Source organism: Polypterus senegalus, chromosome 1, assembly GCF_016835505.1.
Source record: "Polypterus senegalus isolate Bchr_013 chromosome 1, ASM1683550v1, whole genome shotgun sequence".
NCBI classification, from domain to species: Eukaryota; Metazoa; Chordata; class Cladistia; order Polypteriformes; family Polypteridae; genus Polypterus; species Polypterus senegalus.
Genome location: NC_053154.1, coordinates 24,368,646 through 24,389,985, shown reverse-complemented (window position 1 = coordinate 24,389,985; position 21,340 = coordinate 24,368,646). Strand labels below are relative to the sequence as shown.

At 42.3% G+C, this 21,340-nt stretch overlaps 1 protein-coding gene across 1 annotated transcript in view; it reads right to left on the bottom strand.

Moving 5' to 3' along the window:
- The window catches only part of trpm5 (transient receptor potential cation channel, subfamily M, member 5), a 197,583-nt gene that overhangs the window by 118,411 nt on the left and 57,832 nt on the right, over window positions 1–21,340 (bottom strand). Inside the window, exon 3 of the mRNA XM_039744779.1 lies at window positions 8,513–8,687. Coding sequence (XP_039600713.1) covers window positions 8,513–8,687 — 175 coding nt within the window. The remainder of the gene's footprint in view (window positions 1–8,512; window positions 8,688–21,340) is intronic.

The window sequence follows — 21,340 nt, the reverse complement described above, 5'->3', positions numbered from 1 at the left end:
AACAGGCCTCATAGTTCACTCACAGCTTTACACTGAGCACATACTTAAATATAGGGATGACCTTAACACTGCTCGCTCCAACTATTATTCCTCTCTCATAAATGGTGCTATGTCTAGGCCTAGAACTCTTTTTAGGACTGTTAATAAACTCCTCCAACCCCCTCCTCTAGCATACCCCAATACAGCTGAACAGTCTCAGGCTTTCTTACATTTCTTTGATACCAAAGTTGAATCACATCTATCACTGTTTCCCCTCCACTCCGCAATAACTCACTCATTCAGATTTGCCATCTCCATCATCAAGACTCACTTGTTTCTCACCTGTTGACTCCCTCGCCATCTCTGAACTTATTCATAAGTCTAATTCCTCCTCCTGTCTGCTTGATCCTGCCCCCACTTCTCTACTTAAGACATGCTCATCCATAATTAGTATTCCTGTAGCCTCGTTGATAAATTCATATTTCATTTCAGTTTCTGTCCTTACTGCCCTCAAAACTGCTGCAGCTATCCCAATCCTTATAAAACCTGACTTGGATCATTCTTCTCTCTCCAGGTACAGGCCTATCTCTAATCTTCCTTTTCTGGCTAAGGTGATGGAATGCGTGGTTGCTGCACAACTCCATGCCTTTCTTCTAGACAATACACTCTATGCACCTTTTCAGTCTTGTTTCCGTACACAGCACAGCACTGAGACAGCTCTTCTCCGTGTAGTTAATGATCTGCTCTGGTCTGCAAATGTTGGTTCACTTAACACTAGCATCCCTGAAGCCTATGTAAAAACTTGTAATCCCAGCCCACCTTAAATCCCTTTGCAATTCTTCATCAGCGTCTTTTGTTTTGCAAATGTGTCAATCAGCACAAGCAGGAAGCAGCCTGCTATCCAATACCCCGCCTTGATGGAGCTCAACTCAGGCAAAAAGTTCTCCCAGCTGAAGCCAAGGCTCCTTATTTGTGTGTGAGGTGTCTGGAGTTGTATAAGGTAAATAATGCAGTATATCTTTATTTGAAATCCATGCATTTCATGTGTGTTTTGTGTCTACAAAGATCTGGGTAAGTGTAGGATGAAAGGAAATGCGAGGCAAGAAATGCTGAACACATACCTAAAGCAGAAACCTTTTTTTTTTTTAAAGGAACACTTTTTAATCCGAGTATAGCATCAAGTCAGTGAAACCTCTGGGCTATTGATCTGGTCAGTTAAGTAGGAGAGCAGGTTGTTGATCAGTTTCAGCTGCTTTGGTGTTAATGAAATTAACAAGAGGAGCACTAGAGGGGCAACAATGAGACAACCCCCAAAATAGGAATGGTTTATCAGGTGGAGGCCGCTGACATTTTTCCCTCCTCATCTGTTTCTTCACTCGTTTTGCATTTGGCTATGGTCAGCGTCACTACTGGTAGCATGAGGCGATACCTGGACCCTACAGAGCTGGTACAGGTTGACCAACTTCTCCAAGATGGCACATCAATATATGCCATTGCCAGAAGGTTTGCCATGTCTCCCAGCACAGTCTCAAGAGCATAGAGGAGATTCCAGGAGACCAGCAGTTACTCTAGGAGAGCTGGACAGTGCCATAGAAGGTCCTTAACCCATCAGCAGGACTGGTATCTGCTCCTTTGGGCAAGGAGGAACAAGATGAGCACTGCCAGAGTCTACAAAATGACCTCCAGCAGGCAGGCCACTAGGGTGAATGTCTCTGACCAAACAATCAGAAACAGACTTCATGAGGGTGGCCTGAGGGCCCAACGTCCTTTAGTGGGCCCTGTGGTCTTTGCCCGGCACCGTGGAGCTCGATTGGCATTTGCCATAGAATAACAGAATTGGCAGGTCCACCACTGACGCCCTGTGATTTCCACAGATGAGAGCAGGTTCACCCTGAGCACATGTGACAGAAGTGAAAGGGTCTGGAGAAGCCATGGAGAATGTTATGTTGCCTGTAACATTATTCAGCATGACTGGTTTGGTGGTGGGCCAGTGATGATCTGGGGAGGCACATCCATGGAGGGACACACAGACCTCTAAAGGCTAGACAACGGCACCTTGACTGCCATTAGGTATCGGGATGAAATCCTTGGACCCATTGTCAGACTCTATGCTGGTGAAGTTGGTCCTGGGTTCCTCCTGGTGCACAACAATGCCCAGCCTCATGTGGCAAGAGTATGCAGGCAGTTCCTGGAGGATAAAGGAGCTGATACCATTGACTGGCCCCCACGCTCACTCGCCTGACCTAAATCCAACAGAACGCCTCTGGGACATTATGTTTCACCTCCATCCGACGCCGCCAGGTTGCACCTCAGACTGTCCAGGAGCTCAGTGGTGCCCTGGTCCAGAACTGGGAGAAGATCCCCCAGGACACCATGTCTCATCTCATTTATTAGGGAGGGTGGGGGTCAAAAAATAAAATTTAAAGTGGTGGACTACCTAACTTCTAATTTTAGTGAATGAAAGAAGTTAAACGGCAGCTGTTTTCTTCAGCCTCAGGGAGTGTGATAAATAAACAGCCGCTGGCACCCATTAAGGAGTGGCTCAGATAGAGGTGAGAGCCACTGCTATGAGTTTAGCTGGTCTGGGCCAGTTTGCTGGTGAGTGACAAGATTTACAATTTAATGGCTTGAGCACATGTCTGTCATTGAAGAAAGGCTCAACTATAATGCAGTTTCTACAAAAATTTTAATCACCCTGGCATTATACAGTAATGGCAAAAAGCACTGCTCAGTCAACCCAGAGTTCAGATTCCATAGGGGCAGTCAGCAAGATGGGAGATGATCCCAGGGCTCTGGAGCTGTGAGCCAACACTGTTAATTGCTATGGCACTCCTCAATTTAAAACATATTAGTTTTGATGAAAACAGGCACTTCAGCCTGTCAATTATAACTTTTAACATGAACAAGCATCTTTGTTCAAGCTTTGATCCGTGACCTAGTCTTGTCCAGCTCTCAGCTATGCTGGTATGTACGCTTAAAACTGGTCATTTCTCGTTCCAGCAGAGAACAAAAACATCCTGGCCTCATCGCCCTGTTTATCAGTAACTGACAAAGAAATGAAAATGAATCACATACTTCTCCAATTATCTGTGTCTTTAAGAAGTGTAATCAACAACTGTAATTCAGAAATTGCCTTCCCTGTTTTGAATGGCTCCATGCGTGAAATAAAGGGTTCTGTGAATTCATTGCTGCCAAGCCCTGCTTTCCTTGTTAGTCCTGTTCATTAAACAACTGTAAAAAGTCACCAGGTAGAGATCTGATGGAAGCCAGTGCACTACCATCGACCACAGAACTCAGTTACTTATTCCATGTATCTGTGACCCTCAGAGAGAGAAAAACACTTTGTAATGTTACTTTAACATGGCTTTCTGATAACTTCACCTTCATCTAAACCTGATACACTGTGTATTCAATTCATTACAATAACTATTCATGGTGGCTTTAAAATCCATACTAACCCCTACTCTCTCTTCTGTTTCTTTTCCCGGTTTTCTGTGGTGGTGATCTGCGCCATCACCACTTAATCGAAGCACCGCGATGTTCCTACACTGATGGATTAAAAGCCAGAAGTCTGCATGACCTTCATCATCAAGTCCTTCCATGAGAACCCTAAATACCAAGAGGACTGTTTCATTTATGTTAGGTAGAATGCCCAGAGGGGGCTGAGTGGTCTCGTGGCCTGGACCCCCTGCAGATTTAATTTTTTCTCTCCAGCCGTCTGGAGTTTTTTTTTGTTTTTTCTGTCCTCCCTGGCCATCGGACTTTACTCTTATTCTATGTTAATTAGTGTTGTCTTATTCTAATTCTTACTTCCTCTTTTATTTCTCTTTTCTTTATTATGTAAAGCACTTTGAGCTTCATTATGCATATTAAAATGTGCTATAGAAATAAATGTTGTTGTTGTTGTAATGTGTGCACAATGTCTCCATTACAATCTCCCATTCCTGCACCTGTTTTCTTGTTGAAGAGCTCTTTTGAAAATAACAGCTGATGTCAACTGTACAAACTCCCTTTATAGATGTAAACAGTACTTTAAATTTCCTCTTAACCTCAACTTTATCCAACTTCTTCAGTCTCTCCTTGTAACTCCTGGGGTCAAATTTGAAAGAAGCTACCTGTGCAAAAAAGAGGCCCAAAATGTGTGTATGCAACTTTCCACACAAAAGTTGGGATTTATAAAAGAAAGCTTTACAGAAGAACTTGCATCTGTTTATGACAACTCTGACCCATCCGTATGCAACATTTTGAGAAACTGGGAAGAGCTTTAGGATTGCTTTGCCTTTACAGACTGGAGTGCCTTCAAAACTGCCACCTGCACCATACATGAATACACTGATGCTGTAATTACATACAGAAGATCGAGAGTCCACCTTATGAGAAGGATTTAGGAGTCATAGTGGACTCTAAGCTATCGACTTCCCAACAGTGTTCAGAAGCCATTAAGAAGGATAACAGAATGTCAGGTTATATAGCGCCTTGATGTGTGGAGTACAAGTCACAGGAGGTTCTGCTCAAGCTTTATAACACACTGGTGAGGCCTCATCTTGAGTACTGTGTGCAGTTTTGGTCTCCAGGCTACAAAAAGGACATAGCAGCACTAGAAAAGGTCCAGAGAAGAGCGACTAGGCTGATTCCAGGGCTACAGGGCTTGAATTATGAGGAAAGATTAAAAAAGCTGAGCCTTTACAGTTTAAGCAAAAGAAGATCAAGAGAAGACCTGATTGAAGAGTTTAAAATTAAAGGTATTTAGTCCAGTGGGTTGAGATTATGATTTTAAAATGAGTTCATCAAGAACACGGGGACACAGTTGGAAGCTTGTTAAGGGTAAATTTCGCACAAACATTACAAAGTTTTTCTTTACACAAAGAATGATAGACACTTGGAATAAGCTGTCAAGTAGTGTGGTAGACAGTAAGACGTTAGGGACTTTCAAAACTCGACTTGATGTTTTTTTGGAAGAATTAAGTGGATAGGACTGGCGAGCTTTGTTGGGCTGAATGGCCTGTTCTCGTTTATATTGTTCTAATGTTCTTATTAGTTTGTGAGAAGATATTTGCATTCCAACAAAAACAATTATGAAGTTTAGAAATGATAAGCCTTGGCTCCCACCAGATCTTAGACAACTGTGCCAGGACAAAGAGTGTGCTTTTAGGACATCTGGCCATCGTGAGCAATACAGGAAAGCTAAGTACATGTTGGAGAAAAGGTGCGAAAAGAAAATACTTGGACGAGCTGCAGGAACAGTTGTCTGCAAACGTCAGCGCATCTGTCTGGAGAGACCTTGAAAAGGTCACTAACTACGAGAAACAAACATTTATCAGTTCTGCTGGTCCTAGTCTGGCTAATCAGTTCAATAAGTTTTACAGTCGCTTTGAAAGACGATGGGACAGAAATCTGATGGTTTCACTCTTACCACTCTACACACCTCTTCTTGTCAGTTTACCATTCCTGTTATCACTGCAAAAGATGTCTGCAGCTCATTCAAAAAGCAGAATATTAAAAAACACGCAGGTCCGGATCGTACTTTCCCTTCCATACTCAGGTGCTGTGCATACCAGTTGTCTACAGTATTTTCAGACATTTTCAATCAATCTCTGGATCTGTGAACTGTCACTGCCTGCTTCAAGACCTCCACCATCATTCCAGTAGCAAAAAATCAAAGGTTACAGGCCTAAGTGACTACAGACCAGTCACTTTAACCTCTGTGCTAATGCAGACCTTTGAACACTTTATTCTGAATTACCTCAAGATTGCTACAAAAGACGTCTAGGATCCATTTCAGTTTGCACAGAGAGCCAGCTGGCCTGTGGATGATGCAGCGAATTTAAGATTGAGCTTTATTTACAAACCCCTTGATAAGCCAGGGGCAGATGTGAGGATCTTGCTTATGGACTTTAGCTCTACTTTCAGTAAAATTATCCCAGGAATCCTAGATAAGAAAATCAGCCAGTTCAATCTGCCATTGGATCACATACTTTCTTACAGAGAGGAAACAGTAGTGTGGTTGGGCACCCACATGTCTGGCCCATTAACCCTTAGTACTGGTGCACTACAGGGATGTCTCCTTTCCCTGCTACTTTTCTCACTTTATACAAATGGCTGTACCTCCAGTAATTTATCTGACAGGCGTCTCCCATTTGCAGATGACATACAACTAATAGGCTTCATTTCAAATAATGATGAGTCTGTATACAGAAAATCTGATATTGTGGTCCAGCCATAATAATTTAGATCTTACCATTCAATAAACTCAGGAGATGATCATGAATTTCAGGGATCCTCATGGTGATCAACTATTACCTTGAGGAGCCTCTTGAACCCACTACCACCGATAGTATACCCAACGGATGAGCCAGCAGATGGGGACATTCAGACAAAACAACGGGTAGATGCATAAAAGTGCTAAAGTTATTTTATGAAAAACAGTCAAAACCAACCAGTGTTCAAAAGTGCAGTGCAAAAGATCAAATACTAAAAAAATTATCCATATAAAAAAGTGAATTGGTGGAGGTTAAAAACAAACAATCAGTTGAAATGTGGTTAAAACACGGGCAAGTCTCCATGGTTTAAAAATACAACCCTGGTGCATCACCTAAAATGGCTGTCTCCTCAACTTACACCCAGGTGAGGTGTTTCAGCTGAAGAGGTTCCTGACAGGCCAGCCAACCTTCTCCACCCTTGCTCCTGGGCTCTGATATCTGTAGCCATCTCTAGCTCCCAGTAGGGCACCACACTGACCCTCTTATTCCTGTTGCCAGGCTCACGTCCCAGTGGTACATGACACCACCCACAAGACGCTTCACTGAGCCTCCTGTTACCCCTGCAGCCCCCTTCTACCTTTCTCCAGGCCTTATGCAAAGTCACTCCAACCAAGCAGCGCATCAGTCACTCCAGCTTCCAGTCATTTACCTGGATTGGCCATCAGCCCTCGAGGGTCTTCCTCCTGGCTACCTGTCTTCTCCTGCACTCTCTCTCCGTCTCTCGTCCATTTGCTCATAAACCCTTCACCTCATGTCTTCTTCTTAATCTCTCCCATCTTTAAATCTCCATTTCTTTCATTCTTTCTTTCTTTTCCTTTAAGTACCCCAATTCTCTTATTTGATTCTCCGATCTTCCCTTATCTCATGCTGGCTCTTCCTTATACAGTATATGGCTCCATGTGCTCAACGCCTCAATCACACACCGCAGAAGCAACTGAGACAGACTGCACCATCATATTACCTCACCAACCTCCTGAAGCTATGTAAGCATGCACACCCACGGGGATCGAGCCAGCCAATTAATTATTTATTTATTAAAACAGGCTCCTTCTATACCACAATCACTTGCTATAAATGGCTCAGCCACTGGGATGACAGAATCATTTAAGTTTCTGGAGACAGTGCTGTAACAAAAGCTTAAGTAGGACAAGAACATCAAATGCATTATTAAGAAAGCCCATCAGAGAATGTTCTTTTTGCATCAGCTGAGGACATTCAATCTCCTGCAAGCAATATTGCTCCAACAGCCATCATTGAGTCCATTTTGACCTCATCTATAACTGTCTGGTTTGGTGCTGCCTCTGTTCATTCAAGTGCAGCAAGTGGCACCTCAGCACCAGTGGCTGGAGTGCCAATCCTGCCACCAACCCCCAAGCTTTCCCTGTAAATTGGGGGACCTGCTTAATGCAGATTAACATGTAGATTAACAGGTGGTCACAAAATTCTCAAAATGGAGATACTGGCACGCTATTGCCTTAGCTTCTCATCCCAAGCCTAGAAGTGCTGGGAATGGCACTTCAATCCAGAATGCCTGGCAAGAGGCCAGTCGTTTGACCTCTGGTGGCCTACGCACAGAGAAGCCCACAGCTGAACAGGCGGTTGCACTAATGGCTACCTGATTCGCGCTCTTTCCAAGTACATTATTCGTTAGACGTCAACTCTGCACCGACATGAAGGAACTCCTGGAAGTTATAGAGAGACACTGAGCTTCTAGCCAGACAGAGTCCAGAGGAGCAGCAGAGAGGACGAGCCAGCCAAGTCCCATGTCCAGATTCCAGTCCCAGAGAGGGCAAGGTGACACATGTGACCGATCTGTAAAAGTCGTTCAGTGTTACTGATGAGGCAAGCCGGGACATACCATTATGAACTGTCCTCAGAGTAAGGGCCAAATGGAGAGTAGCTGGGCTAGAGGAGAAAGGTATTGTACCTGTATAGCATTGACAGCTACCACTCTCACCATTCCCTTTTCATGCACAGCACATGTGAATGGATATCCAGTTCTGCGTGCGGCCATTGAGTGGGAGGCACTTGTCATCAAGTGGGTTGTAATGCAGCTGTTCAAGTGAGGTGCTGTCGGAAGGTTAGTGACTTGTCAAGTACCAACCGCAGGCACTTGAGTCTTTCAGTCTTTATAATAAAGCTAACAATGCTGAGATTTAAAAAGTGCAGAATGTGTAAGAGCATATAGAATGTAAGATATCATGTTATAGTTAACAGTTTCTGTCAAAAATGATGTCGTATTTACGTTAAAATGAACAAACATAAATAATTACCTTGGCATGATTTGTTACTGATCCTTTAAATTCAATCTTTCCAAACATGCGTGCTCTTTGCACGGGCTCATGAGTTCCTTGGCCGTTGTAGTGAACATCTCTTCTGTATTTAATGTGTATCCGGGGCTCCGTTTTTTCATTGATGGTAAATACACATCCACATTTCCCAGGAACACTGCAAGATGACAGATTAAAACAATGAAATACAAATGTTTATTTCATGTTGCACAGAGGTTTCATAGAGAAATGTACTTGCTTTAATGTGTTTACCTTGTACACCTCTGACTTTACATTTAATTCTAAGTCATGTCTTCTGTAGAAATTTTTTTAAATTAGTGCATTTAGTGCTTTTCATATTTATTTATTATTCAGTGCCTTTCATCTATGTATCTACCTATCTTTTTATTATTTAGTGTTTTTCATAACTATGATATAGTGTTATTCTATCTATCTATCTATCTATCTATCTATCTATCTATCTATCTATCATATAGTGCCATTCTATCTATCTATCTATCTATCTATCTATCTATCTATCTATCTATCTATCAGTCACAATGCAAACATTAATTTCTAGTATAGGGTGGTCCAGATCTAATTATGCAATTTTCATTACACTATAACTGTAAGTTTATTACATAGGAAATCACCCAAAAAATCCCGGACCATCGAGAAGCATGCAAATTGACGAAGTGAAGAATCATCTTTGCGCTGAACTGGAATCGTACCCGCATAAATCAAAATCATCCAGAAGATCTGGATCTGCATAATTAGATCTGGACCACCCTGTAGTTTACATCAGGAAAGCTTTGCAATTTCAAGTTTGGTTTTGTTCTTTTTTGGTTTGGCGTTTTTGATTGAATGAAATATGTCACCTTTTGAGCTTTGTTTGGAAATTGACTTTAAGTTTCTGTAACGTTTTAGTGACAGGAATAAATGTGTTTGAATTTAATGACCATTTCATTAGTTGAAGGACTAGCCTGTCAGTTTACAACCAACTGAAGAAACTAAGGACCAGTGGGCAGGAAACTCCCCCACTCTTTGATGAATCCCTCACCATATCACCCACCATTGTTATAAAGGAAGTTTACTTTTTAGTGGCTCATTTGAGTATCTGGGCAATTCACTCAAAAATGTGCTCCTTCTGGACCTGCACTAGGTGTGTTCTCCTGGGGTTCCAATGCCTATAATATATTCCATTTTCCAGCAGGTAAAACATACTATTAATAATAATTCTTTACATGTATATAGCATTTGTCTCAGTCCTAAGAGCACTTTACCTAGAGAGTGGGGAGTCACTTCAACCGCCACTATTGTGTAGCATCAACAACAGTAGCCATATTTGTGCCAGTATGCTCAGCACACGTGAGCTCTTAGGTGGGGAAGTGGTGAGAGAGAGAGAGATAGCTAATTAAAGGCAAAGGATGATTAGGAGTCCAGAATGACTAGTCCATTGAGGGCAATTTGCCCATGACATTGGGATACACCTTGCTCTTTATGAGGGATGACAAGGGATCTTTAATGATCACAGAGAGTCAGGACTTTAGTTTTACACCTCATCTGAATGCAGAGAGTCAGGACCTCAGTTTTATATCTCATTTGAAGGACGGTGCTATGTTTATAGCTCTGTGTCCCCATAACTGCACTGGGGCATTGGGATTCACATTCAGACCACATGACAAGTGCCACCTGTTGGACTCACCAACACCTCTCCCTACAGCAACCCAAGCGTTTCCTAGATGGTCTCCCATCCAAGTTCTGGCCAGGCCTAAACGTGCTTAGCTTCAGCTGAAGGGCATGTGACATTTTCTCTGGAGAGACCTCAGTTCAGCACTCCCCTTTCTCTATTTCTGTTGGTGAACATGTAAAACAGTAATGACTTCCATCAGGGTTATCTGTGTGTTCTTATTTGGCTAAGGGCTCCCATCCCTGAGTTGGAGGCCTTGAACAAGTCGAGGTGAGTCAAATCTGGTATCTCTGTCCTCTCCATCCATCACTGTCTTTTGTTTGCATCAACAGAATGTCCGTTGGTTCCAGTTGGTTCTTGATAAATCAGGTTTCAAAGGAGATATTCCATGGCATGGGTCTCCCAGCCAGTGATGCTGATTGGGTCTTTTGCAAAGATGTCTGGCATGTGTCATAAATGTTTGAATGGAGTGTCTAGTCATTTAGAACAACACAGTCTAAGATGTGCAAACTATGCACTTCAGGACCATGTCAGAGAGAAAAGAGAGACATTGTGAAGTCTGTACAAAGAAGATTATATAAAAACAAGTGCCTCCTGTTATTTGACTTTCATTGGTGGGCCAACTACATACCAAGGGCAACTATTCACAGATCATCTGATGTCTAATTTTCTCACAACAATTTGTACTCAGAAGCAGCCCTCAGGGTACATTGTAAGTATTCTTTAGATGCACAGGGCTACCCGTATTGGTAAGTAGCCTACAATTAGTCCAAATTAAAGGCAATTCCCAGACAAATTAGCTTCACTCACTCACACAAAGAACCATCTCAGCACTACCATGAGTGGGTCTATTCACACATACAACTGAATGACCCCTGAATGTCCCAGCTTGATGTTGTTTGCCCATAACAGCCCCAGGTGAGGTGTGAAGATCTTAAAAACTGCATCAAAAGTGGGTGCTGACTGACATTTCACTTGTGTTTGTCTAAATGGTAATTGGTTAGCAGAGCCAGTCAATGCATTAGGTGACATATGCGGCTGCCTTAGGCACTGTCATGTAAGGGACACCATTTATCAAAGTTAAGGGCCACATGTTCCAGACGCAGAGGAGAAACTCATCCTGGAGTCTAACAAAATTGAATGTGCACTGTGTACACTAAAGGGTGCCGTTTATGTAACTGAAGTACTGCGGCCTCCATATCCTTCTGTCCTCCCCGTTCATGCTATGGACACCGAGGCGTGCCATACTGCATTGTCACAAAGTTACACAAAATTCACTGCCACTGCACAAATCCTTTGAATGGAGGAAAAAAGCTTCTAATAGAAGAGCAAGAAGGTAATGTGGATTCAAAACCAACATTGTATAGCCAGGTTTAGGGCTATCAGGGATTCAAAGTTCACATCCAAAGGAGCTCCTTCGTTTCAAATTGTCTTCCTATTTTCAAATGTTTAACACATACAAGTATAATATAAGTAACAAACTGGTTAAATTTGCAGATGATACCAAGCTAGCTGGATTGGAAGATAATCCCAAATCCATTAAATCATTACAGTGGAACTTGGACAGGATAGAAGCTTCTGCAGATTTGTAGCAGATGACATTTAATGTAAGTAAAAGTAAAGTGTTACACGTAGAAAGTAAAACTGTGAGGTTTTAATAAACAATGGGAGCTCTGAAAATCGAAAGTACAGCTTATGAGAAGGATTTAAGAGTCGTAGTGGACTCAAAACTATCAAGCCAGCCACAGGGGATGCACAAACTAGTGCGTTTCTTCATGCCAGTCCCAAGCGCAGATAATTGGGGAGGGTTACGTCAGGAAGGACATCCAGTGTGAAATTTTGCCAGATCAATATGCGGACACCGATACAAATTTCCATAACGGATCAGTCAAGGCCCGGGTTAACATCGGCCGCCACCAGTACTGTTAGCCAACATGCTGCTGGCGGAAATTGGGCTACTGTTGGCTGAAGAAGATGAATAGGGAGAGTGGATCTGAGGGTAGGAACTTTGAATGTTGGCAGTATGAAAGAACAGCATGTCAAGAGTGTTTTGGAGGTGAAAAGAGTGTCAGACAGAGTAATGATTGTGAAGCTGGAAATTGGAGGTGTGATGATGAATGTTGTTAGTGCATATACCCTGCAAGTTGGGTGTTCAATGGATGATAAAGAAGATTTCTGGAGTGAGTTGGATGAGGTGATGGACAGTGTACCCAAGGGACAGAAAGTGATGATTGGAGCGGATTTCAATGGACATGTTGGTGAAGGGAACAAAGGAGACGAGGAGGTGATGGGTAGGTATGGTGTCAAGGAGAGGAACGAAGAAGGTCAGAGAATAGTGGATTTTGCAAAATGGATGGGCTTGGCTGTAGTGAATACGTATTTTAAGAACAGGGAGGAACATAGGGTGACGTACAAGAGTGGAGGAAGATGCACACAAGTAGATTACATCCTATGCAGAAGAGTTGATATGAAGGAGATTGAAGACTACAAAGTGGTGACAGGGGAAAGTGTAGTTAAGCAGCATAGGATGGTGGTCTGTAGGATGATGTTGGAGATCAAGAAGAAGAAGAGGAGGAGGAGAGGGAGGGTAGAGACAAGGATCAAATGGTGGAAGTTGAAAAAGGAAGACTTCAAGGTTGAGTTTAGGGAGGAGGTGAGACAGGCACTGGGTGGCAGTGAAGAATTACCAGAGAGCTGGGCAAGTAGTAAGGGCGACAGCAAGAAGGGTGCTTGGTGTGACATCTGGACAGAGGAAAGAGGAAAAGGAAACCTGGTGGTGGAATGGGGAAGTACAGGAGAGTATACAGAGGAAGAGGATGGCAAAGAAGAAGAGGATAGTCAGAGAGATGCAGGAGGACATCACTGAACTACACGCCACTCTTCAGAACAGTTTTGATAAAGACAATTTTGAGATTTTAACAGCTAAGAAACATTCACTGTCTCAGCTTCTGGAGTTGCAGGCTAAGGGAGCTTTAGTGAGGTCTCGCTTCCAGAATCTCAATCACCTGGACGCACCCACAAGGTTTTTTTTTAGTCTAGAAAAGAAGGAAGCACAGAGTAAGACAATTCATATGCTCCGTGACACCGACGGCCAAGAACTGTGCACTACAGGGGAGATAAGAGACTTTGCTGTCTCTTTTACACAAATTTGTTTAAGGATGAAAGCATTGATGAAGCTGCCATGTCCGAGTTTTTGGAAGGTTTGCCAACAATTTCAGAAAAGTTCCGATTACATCTGGATACCGAGATCAGTCTTCAAGAACTCTCTGACTCACTTTCTAATCTGAATGTTGGAAAGACTCCGGGGATTGATGGGATTCCAACAGAATTTTATAAGCAGTTCTGGCATTTGCTGGGACCGGACATGCTTTCAGTTTTTCTGGAGAGTGTAAAGGTTGGTGAACTACCACTGAGCTGCAGGAGGGCGGTCATTGTTCTGCTACCAAAAAAAGGGGACTTGTGCCAAATCAAAAACTGGCCCTGTGAGCCTATTGTGCACGGATTACAAAATCTTTTCAAGGGCCTTGGCCAACCGCCTGAGGAATGTGATGGACTCCATAATTCACCCGTGTCAATCGTACTGTGTGCCTGACCGCTCAATCCATGATAATATATTTGTATTGAGGGATGTTATCTCAGCCTGTAATCTGTGCGGGGTTGATTTGGGGATTCTGTCTCTAGACCAGGAAAAGGCTTTTGATCGAGTAGATCATCGATACTTGTTTTATACGCTGAAAAGCTTTGGATTTGGGGAATATTTTATAAATATGATCAGGCTCTTGTATACTAATATTTTGGTGTTTAAAAGTCAATGGTTCTTTGAGTGCCCGTTCTCAGTAAAGAGAGGAATACGACAGGGCTGTGCCTTATCTGGAATGCTCTACGCTTTGTCAATCGAACCGTTTTTACGTCAGATAAGTCACAAACTGCAGGGCGTGAGTTTTCCTATGTGCCCAAATGTTACTTTTAAATATTTGGCTTACGCTGATGATGTCGTCATTTTGTCACGTCAAACGATGACATTAAAATGTTAATCTCATGTCAACAGATATTTGAGAGAATATCTTCAGCAAAATCAACTGGGCCAAAAGTACTGCTTTTTTACTTGGATCCTGGACTGCAAGTTCACCACCAGATCTGCCCTTAGAAATTAAGTGGGACAGAAAGTGTTTTAGATATCTCGGGGTGGTGATGGGTGCTGAGGGGTGGACAAAAGTAATTGGGAAGGATTTTTAGATAAAGTAACAATGCGACTGAACAAATGGAGGTGGATTGTGACCAAGCTGTCTTACAGGGGACGAGTGATTGTTTGTAACAATTTGATAGCTTCTATGCTTTGGCACAAACTTGTGAGTGGGGACCCTCCTCCTGGACTTTTACACAGAATCCAGAAACTTCTGGTTGATTTTTTTTGGGTTGGCCTGCACTGGATAAAACAAAGTGTAATCTTTTACCTTTGGAAGAGGGGGTCAGGGGCTCATTGACGTTGTCTCTAAAGTTGCACAATTTAGACTTCAGGCTCTGCAGAAAGTTTTTTGTTTCTCACCCTCTGAGTTGGAGAGAGCTGGCATTGGGTTTCTTCCACGAGTGGGAGGTTTACGTTTTGATAGACAACTTCTAGTGATGAACATTCACAAAATGGACCTGTCCAGCCTACCCCATTTTTACAAGGGAGTCCTATTAACATGGCACTTTGTTTTTAAAAGAAACTTTGTTACATCTGGTTGGTTGGCTGATGAGCCGTTAGTTTACAACTCTGTTTTCTCATGTCCTCTGTTGTTCAGCGATAGTTTTGTTAAAATACTCATCACAAATCAAATACTTACACTGTCCCAAATTTACGATGAGAGCAAGAAGTCTTTTATTGACCCAGCAGAGCTATCTTCAATACTGGGGGTCAAGTCGGTCAGAATAGTTCAGAGTTTTTTATCATTCATGGCCAAAGATTATCATCGGCTGAACAACTCGATCAGAGCAACAAACACGGAGATGGAGGTCTGCCCTGCTGTTGATCTGTCCTCACTCACCGACAATACAATCGTGACATTCCATAAAGGGGAAGTCGTGAGCTTTAAGTCTTTGTCAAAGGGGGACCTTTATAAATATTGTATTAAAATTATACACTTTACAGAACTAAAAACAGTATGTGACACGCCATGGAGAGACAATCTGGGGGTGGATGGTGGGAGTGCACCTGCTTGGAGGGAGCTATATAAGCCCCAAGTAAGAAAAGAACGGCTGACCTGCAATGGAGAATTCTGCATGGGATTGTCGCTACAAATTCTTTTTTAAAAGTAATTGAGCAGAAAGGGGATGATAATTGTATATTTTGTGGACAAAAAGAAACTATATTCCATTTATTCTTGCAATGTATGAGACTCAGTTTTTTTTCAGTTTTTTTAGTGAATTATGTAAAAAGTTAATGGGGAAATTTAATAATATCATGTTCATTTATGGTACAAAATACAACAAAAAATATCGGCAAAAAGCTCAGTTATCAAATTATCTATTGGGTGAAGCCAAACTAGCAATTTTAAAGAGTCGAAATAATAAACAATCTGGGACAGGGGCCACTGATGCTGTCTTGATTTTAAAGATAAATGTACGATCTAGAATAATAATGGAATATACGTATCATAGATTGATGAATACATTAGAGTTATTTAAAAATGTGTGGGGAATTAAAGGGGTGCTTTGCTCAATTGAGGATGGAGAACTAAAAATGAATGTATGAGACATTAGTTAAGTTTTCTGTATTTGTATTTTGTTTTCTTAGGATGATGTTAGTATCTAATCAGGTATTGTGTGCTGTGGAGGGGGGCGAACTGGTGCTCAACTGGGAATAAAAAAGTGGTGGGCATCAACAATATGCTTTTATTAATGTGCGTAGGAGGAGTGTAAAGGGGAGTAGTGGTGGTCTTTGTGTTATAATGAAATATTAACTTTTGATTTTCTTATTAATGTGCGGAGTAGGAGGAGTGTAAAGGGGAGTAGTGGTGGTCTGATATTTTTGGCTCTTTTTGTTATATTCTGAAAATTGGGCTTGTTTGGTTTTTGACTGTGTATATTATTAATATTTTCAAATTTTATGTTCACAATAAAGGTTTTTTTAAAAATAAAAATATCTATCTATCTATCTATCTATCTATCTATCTATCATATAGTGCCATTCTATCTATCTATCTATCTATCTATCTATCTATCTATCTATCTATCTATCAGTCACAATGCAAACATTAATTTCTAGTATAGGGTGGTCCAGATCTAATTATGCAATTTTCATTACACTATAACTGTAAGTTTATTACATAGGAAATCACCCAAAAAATCCCGGACCATCGAGAAGCATGCAAATTGACGAAGTGAAGAATCATCTTTGCGCTGAACTGGAATCGTACCCGCATAAATCAAAATCATCCAGAAGATCTGGATCTGCATAATTAGATCTGGACCACCCTGTAGTTTACATCAGGAAAGCTTTGCAATTTCAAGTTTGGTTTTGTTCTTTTTTGGTTTGGCGTTTTTGATTGAATGAAATATGTCACCTTTTGAGCTTTGTTTGGAAATTGACTTTAAGTTTCTGTAACGTTTTAGTGACAGGAATAAATGTGTTTGAATTTAATGACCATTTCATTAGTTGAAGGACTAGCCTGTCAGTTTACAACCAACTGAAGAAACTAAGGACCAGTGGGCAGGAAACTCCCCCACTCTTTGATGAATCCTCACCATATCACCCACCATTGTTATAAAGGAAGTTTACTTTTTAGTGGCTCATTTGAGTATCTGGGCAATTCACTCAAAAATGTGCTCCTTCTGGACCTGCACTAGGTGTGTTCTCCTGGGGTTCCAATGCCTATAATATATTCCATTTTCCAGCAGGTAAAACATACTATTAATAATAATTTTTACATGTATATAGCATTTGTCTCAGTCCTAAGAGCACTTTACCTAGAGAGTGGGAGTCACTTCAACCGCCACTATTGTGTAGCATCAACAACAGTAGCCATATTTGTGCCAGTATGCTCAGCACACGTGAGCTCATAGGTGGGAAGTGGTGAGAGAGAGAGATAGCTAATTAAAGGCAAAGGATGATTAGGAGTCCAGAATGACTAGTCCATTGAGGGCAATTTGCCCATGACATTGGGATACACCTTGCTCTTTATGAGGGATGACAAGGGATCTTTAATGATCACAGAGAGTCAGGACTTTAGTTTTACACCTCATCTGAATGCAGAGAGTCAGGACCTCAGTTTTATATCTCATTTGAAGGACGGTGCTATGTTTATAGCTCTGTGTCCCCATAACTGCACTGGGGCATTGGGATTCACATTCAGACCACATGACAAGTGCCACCTGTTGGACTCACCAACACCTCTCCCTACAGCAACCCAAGCGTTTCCTAGATGGTCTCCCATCCAAGTTCTGGCCAGGCCTAAACGTGCTTAGCTTCAGCTGAAGGGCATGTGACATTTTCTCTGGAGAGACCTCAGTTCAGCACTCCCTTTCTCTATTTCTGTTGGTGAACATGTAAAACAGTAATGACTTCCATCAGGGTTATCTGTGTGTTCTTATTTGGCTAAGGGCTCCCATCCCTGAGTTGGAGGCCTTGAACAAGTCGAGGTGAGTCAAATCTGGTATCTCTGTCCTCTCCATCCATCACTGTCTTTTGTTTGCATCAACAGAATGTCCGTTGGTTCCAGTTGGTTCTTGATAAATCAGGTTTCAAAGGAGATATTCCATGGCATGGGTCTCCCAGCCAGTGATGCTGATTGGGTCTTTTGCAAAGATGTCTGGCATGTGTCATAAATGTTTGAATGGAGTGTCTAGTCATTTAGAACAACACAGTCTAAGATGTGCAAACTATGCACTTCAGGACCATGTCAGAGAGAAAAGAGAGACATTGTGAAGTCTGTACAAAGAAGATTATATAAAAACAAGTGCCTCCTGTTATTTGACTTTCATTGGTGGGCCAACTACATACCAAGGGCAACTATTCACAGATCATCTGATGTCTAATTTTCTCACAACAATTTGTACTCAGAAGCAGCCCTCAGGGTACATTGTAAGTATTCTTTAGATGCACAGGGCTACCCGTATTGGTAAGTAGCCTACAATTAGTCCAAATTAAAGGCAATTCCCAGACAAATTAGCTTCACTCACTCACACAAAGAACCATCTCAGCACTACCATGAGTGGGTCTATTCACACATACAACTGAATGACCCCTGAATGTCCCAGCTTGATGTTGTTTGCCCATAACAGCCCCAGGTGAGGTGTGAAGATCTTAAAAACTGCATCAAAAGTGGGTGCTGACTGACATTTCACTTGTGTTTGTCTAAATGGTAATTGGTTAGCAGAGCCAGTCAATGCATTAGGTGACATATGCGGCTGCCTTAGGCACTGTCATGTAAGGGACACCATTTATCAAAGTTAAGGGCCACATGTTCCAGACGCAGAGGAGAAACTCATCCTGGAGTCTAACAAAATTGAATGTGCACTGTGTACACTAAAGGGTGCCGTTTATGTAACTGAAGTACTGCGGCTCCATATCCTTCTGTCCTCCCCGTTCATGCTATGGACACCGAGGCGTGCCATACTGCATTGTCACAAAGTTACACAAAATTCACTGCCACTGCACAAATCCTTTGAATGGAGGAAAAAAGCTTCTAATAGAAGAGCAAGAAGGTAATGTGGATTCAAAACCAACATTGTATAGCCAGGTTTAGGGCTATCAGGGATTCAAAGTTCACATCCAAAGGAGCTCCTTCATTTCAAATTGTCTTCCTATTTTCAAATGTTTAACACATACAAGTATAATATAAGTAACAAACTGGTTAAATTTGCAGATGATACCAAGCTAGCTGGATTGGAAGATAATCCCAAATCCATTAAATCATTACAGTGGAACTTGGACAGGATAGAAGCTTCTGCAGATTTGTAGCAGATGACATTTAATGTAAGTAAAAGTAAAGTGTTACACGTAGAAAGTAAAACTGTGAGGTTTTAATAAACAATGGGAGCTCTGAAAATCGAAAGTACAGCTTATGAGAAGGATTTAAGAGTCGTAGTGGACTCAAAACTATCAAGCCAGCCACAGGGGATGCACAAACTAGTGCGTTTCTTCATGCCAGTCCCAAGCGCAGATAATTGGGGAGGGTTACGTCAGGAAGGACATCCAGTGTGAAATTTTGCCAGATCAATATGCGGACACCGATACAAATTTCCATAACGGATCAGTCAAGGCCCGGGTTAACATCGGCCGCCACCAGTACTGTTAGCCAACATGCTGCTGGCGGAAATTGGGCTACTGTTGGCTGAAGAAGATGAATAGGGAGAGTGGATCTGAGGGTAGGAACTTTGAATGTTGGCAGTATGAAAGAACAGCATGTCAAGAGTGTTTTGGAGGTGAAAAGAGTGTCAGACAGAGTAATGATTGTGAAGCTGGAAATTGGAGGTGTGATGATGAATGTTGTTAGTGCATATACCCTGCAAGTTGGGTGTTCAATGGATGATAAAGAAGATTTCTGGAGTGAGTTGGATGAGGTGATGGACAGTGTACCCAAGGGACAGAAAGTGATGATTGGAGCGGATTTCAATGGACATGTTGGTGAAGGGAACAAAGGAGACGAGGAGGTGATGGGTAGGTATGGTGTCAAGGAGAGGAACGAAGAAGGTCAGAGAATAGTGGATTTTGCAAAATGGATGGGCTTGGCTGTAGTGAATACGTATTTTAAGAACAGGGAGGAACATAGGGTGACGTACAAGAGTGGAGGAAGATGCACACAAGTAGATTACATCCTATGCAGAAGAGTTGATCTGAAGGAGATTGAAGACTGCAAAGTGGTGGCAGGGGAAAGTGTAGTTAAGCAGCATAGGATGGTGGTCTGTAGGATGATGTTGGAGATCAAGAAGAAGAAGAGGAGGAGGAGAGGGAGGGTAGAGACAAGGATCAAATGGTGGAAGTTGAAAAAGGAAGACTTCAAGGTTGAGTTTAGGGAGGAGGTGAGACAGGCACTGGGTGGCAGTGAAGAATTACCAGAGAGCTGGGCAAGTAGTAAGGGCGACAGCAAGAAGGGTGCTTGGTGTGACATCTGGACAGAGGAAAGAGGAAAAGGAAACCTGGTGGTGGAATGGGGAAGTACAGGAGAGTATACAGATAAAGAGGATAGCAAAGAAGAAGAGGGATAGTCATAGAGATGCAGAAAGTAGACAAGAGTAAAAGGAGATAAGGTGCAAGGTGAAGAGAGAGGTGGCGAAGGCAAAAGAAAAGGCGTATGATGAGTTGTATGAGAGGTTGGACACTAAGGAGGGAGAAAAGGACCTGTACCTATTGGCTAGACAGAGGGACTGAGCTGGGAAAGATGTGCAGCAGGTTAAGGTAATAAAGGATAAAGATGGAAAAGTACTCACAAGCGAGGAGAGTGTATTGAGCAGATGGAAAGAGTACTTTGAGAGGCTGATGAATGAAGAGAACGAGAGAGAGAAGGTTGGATGATGTGGCGATAGTGAATCAGGAAGTGCAATGGATTAGCAAGGAGGAAAGGAAGGACAGCTATGAAGAGGATGAAGAATGGAAAGGCCGTTGGTCCAGATGACATACCTGTGAAAGCATGGAGGTGTTTAGGAGAGATGGCAGTGGAGTTTTAACCAGATTGTCTAACGGAATCTTGGAAAGTGAAGGGATGCCTGAGGAGTGGAGAAGAAGTGTACTGGTACCCTTTTTTAAGAATAAGCAGGGATGTGCAGAGCTGTAGTAACTACAGAGGGATAAAATTAATGAGCCACAGCCTGAAGTTATGGGGAAAGAGTAGTGGAAGCTAGGTTAAGAAGGAAGGTGATGATAAGCGAGCAGCAGTATGGTTTCATGACAGGAAAGAGCACCATAGATGTAATGTTTGCTCTGAGGATGTTGATGGAGAAGTATAGAGAAGGCCAGAAGGAGTTGCATTGTGTCTTTGTGGACCTGGAGAAAGCATATGACAGGGTGCCTCAAGAAGAGCTGTGGTATTGTATGAGGAAATCGGGAGTGGCAGAGAAGTATGTAAGAGTTGTACAAGATATGTACAAGGGAAGTGTGACAATGGTGAGGTCTGCGGTAGGAGTGACGGATGCATTCAAGGTGGAGGTCGAATTACATCAGG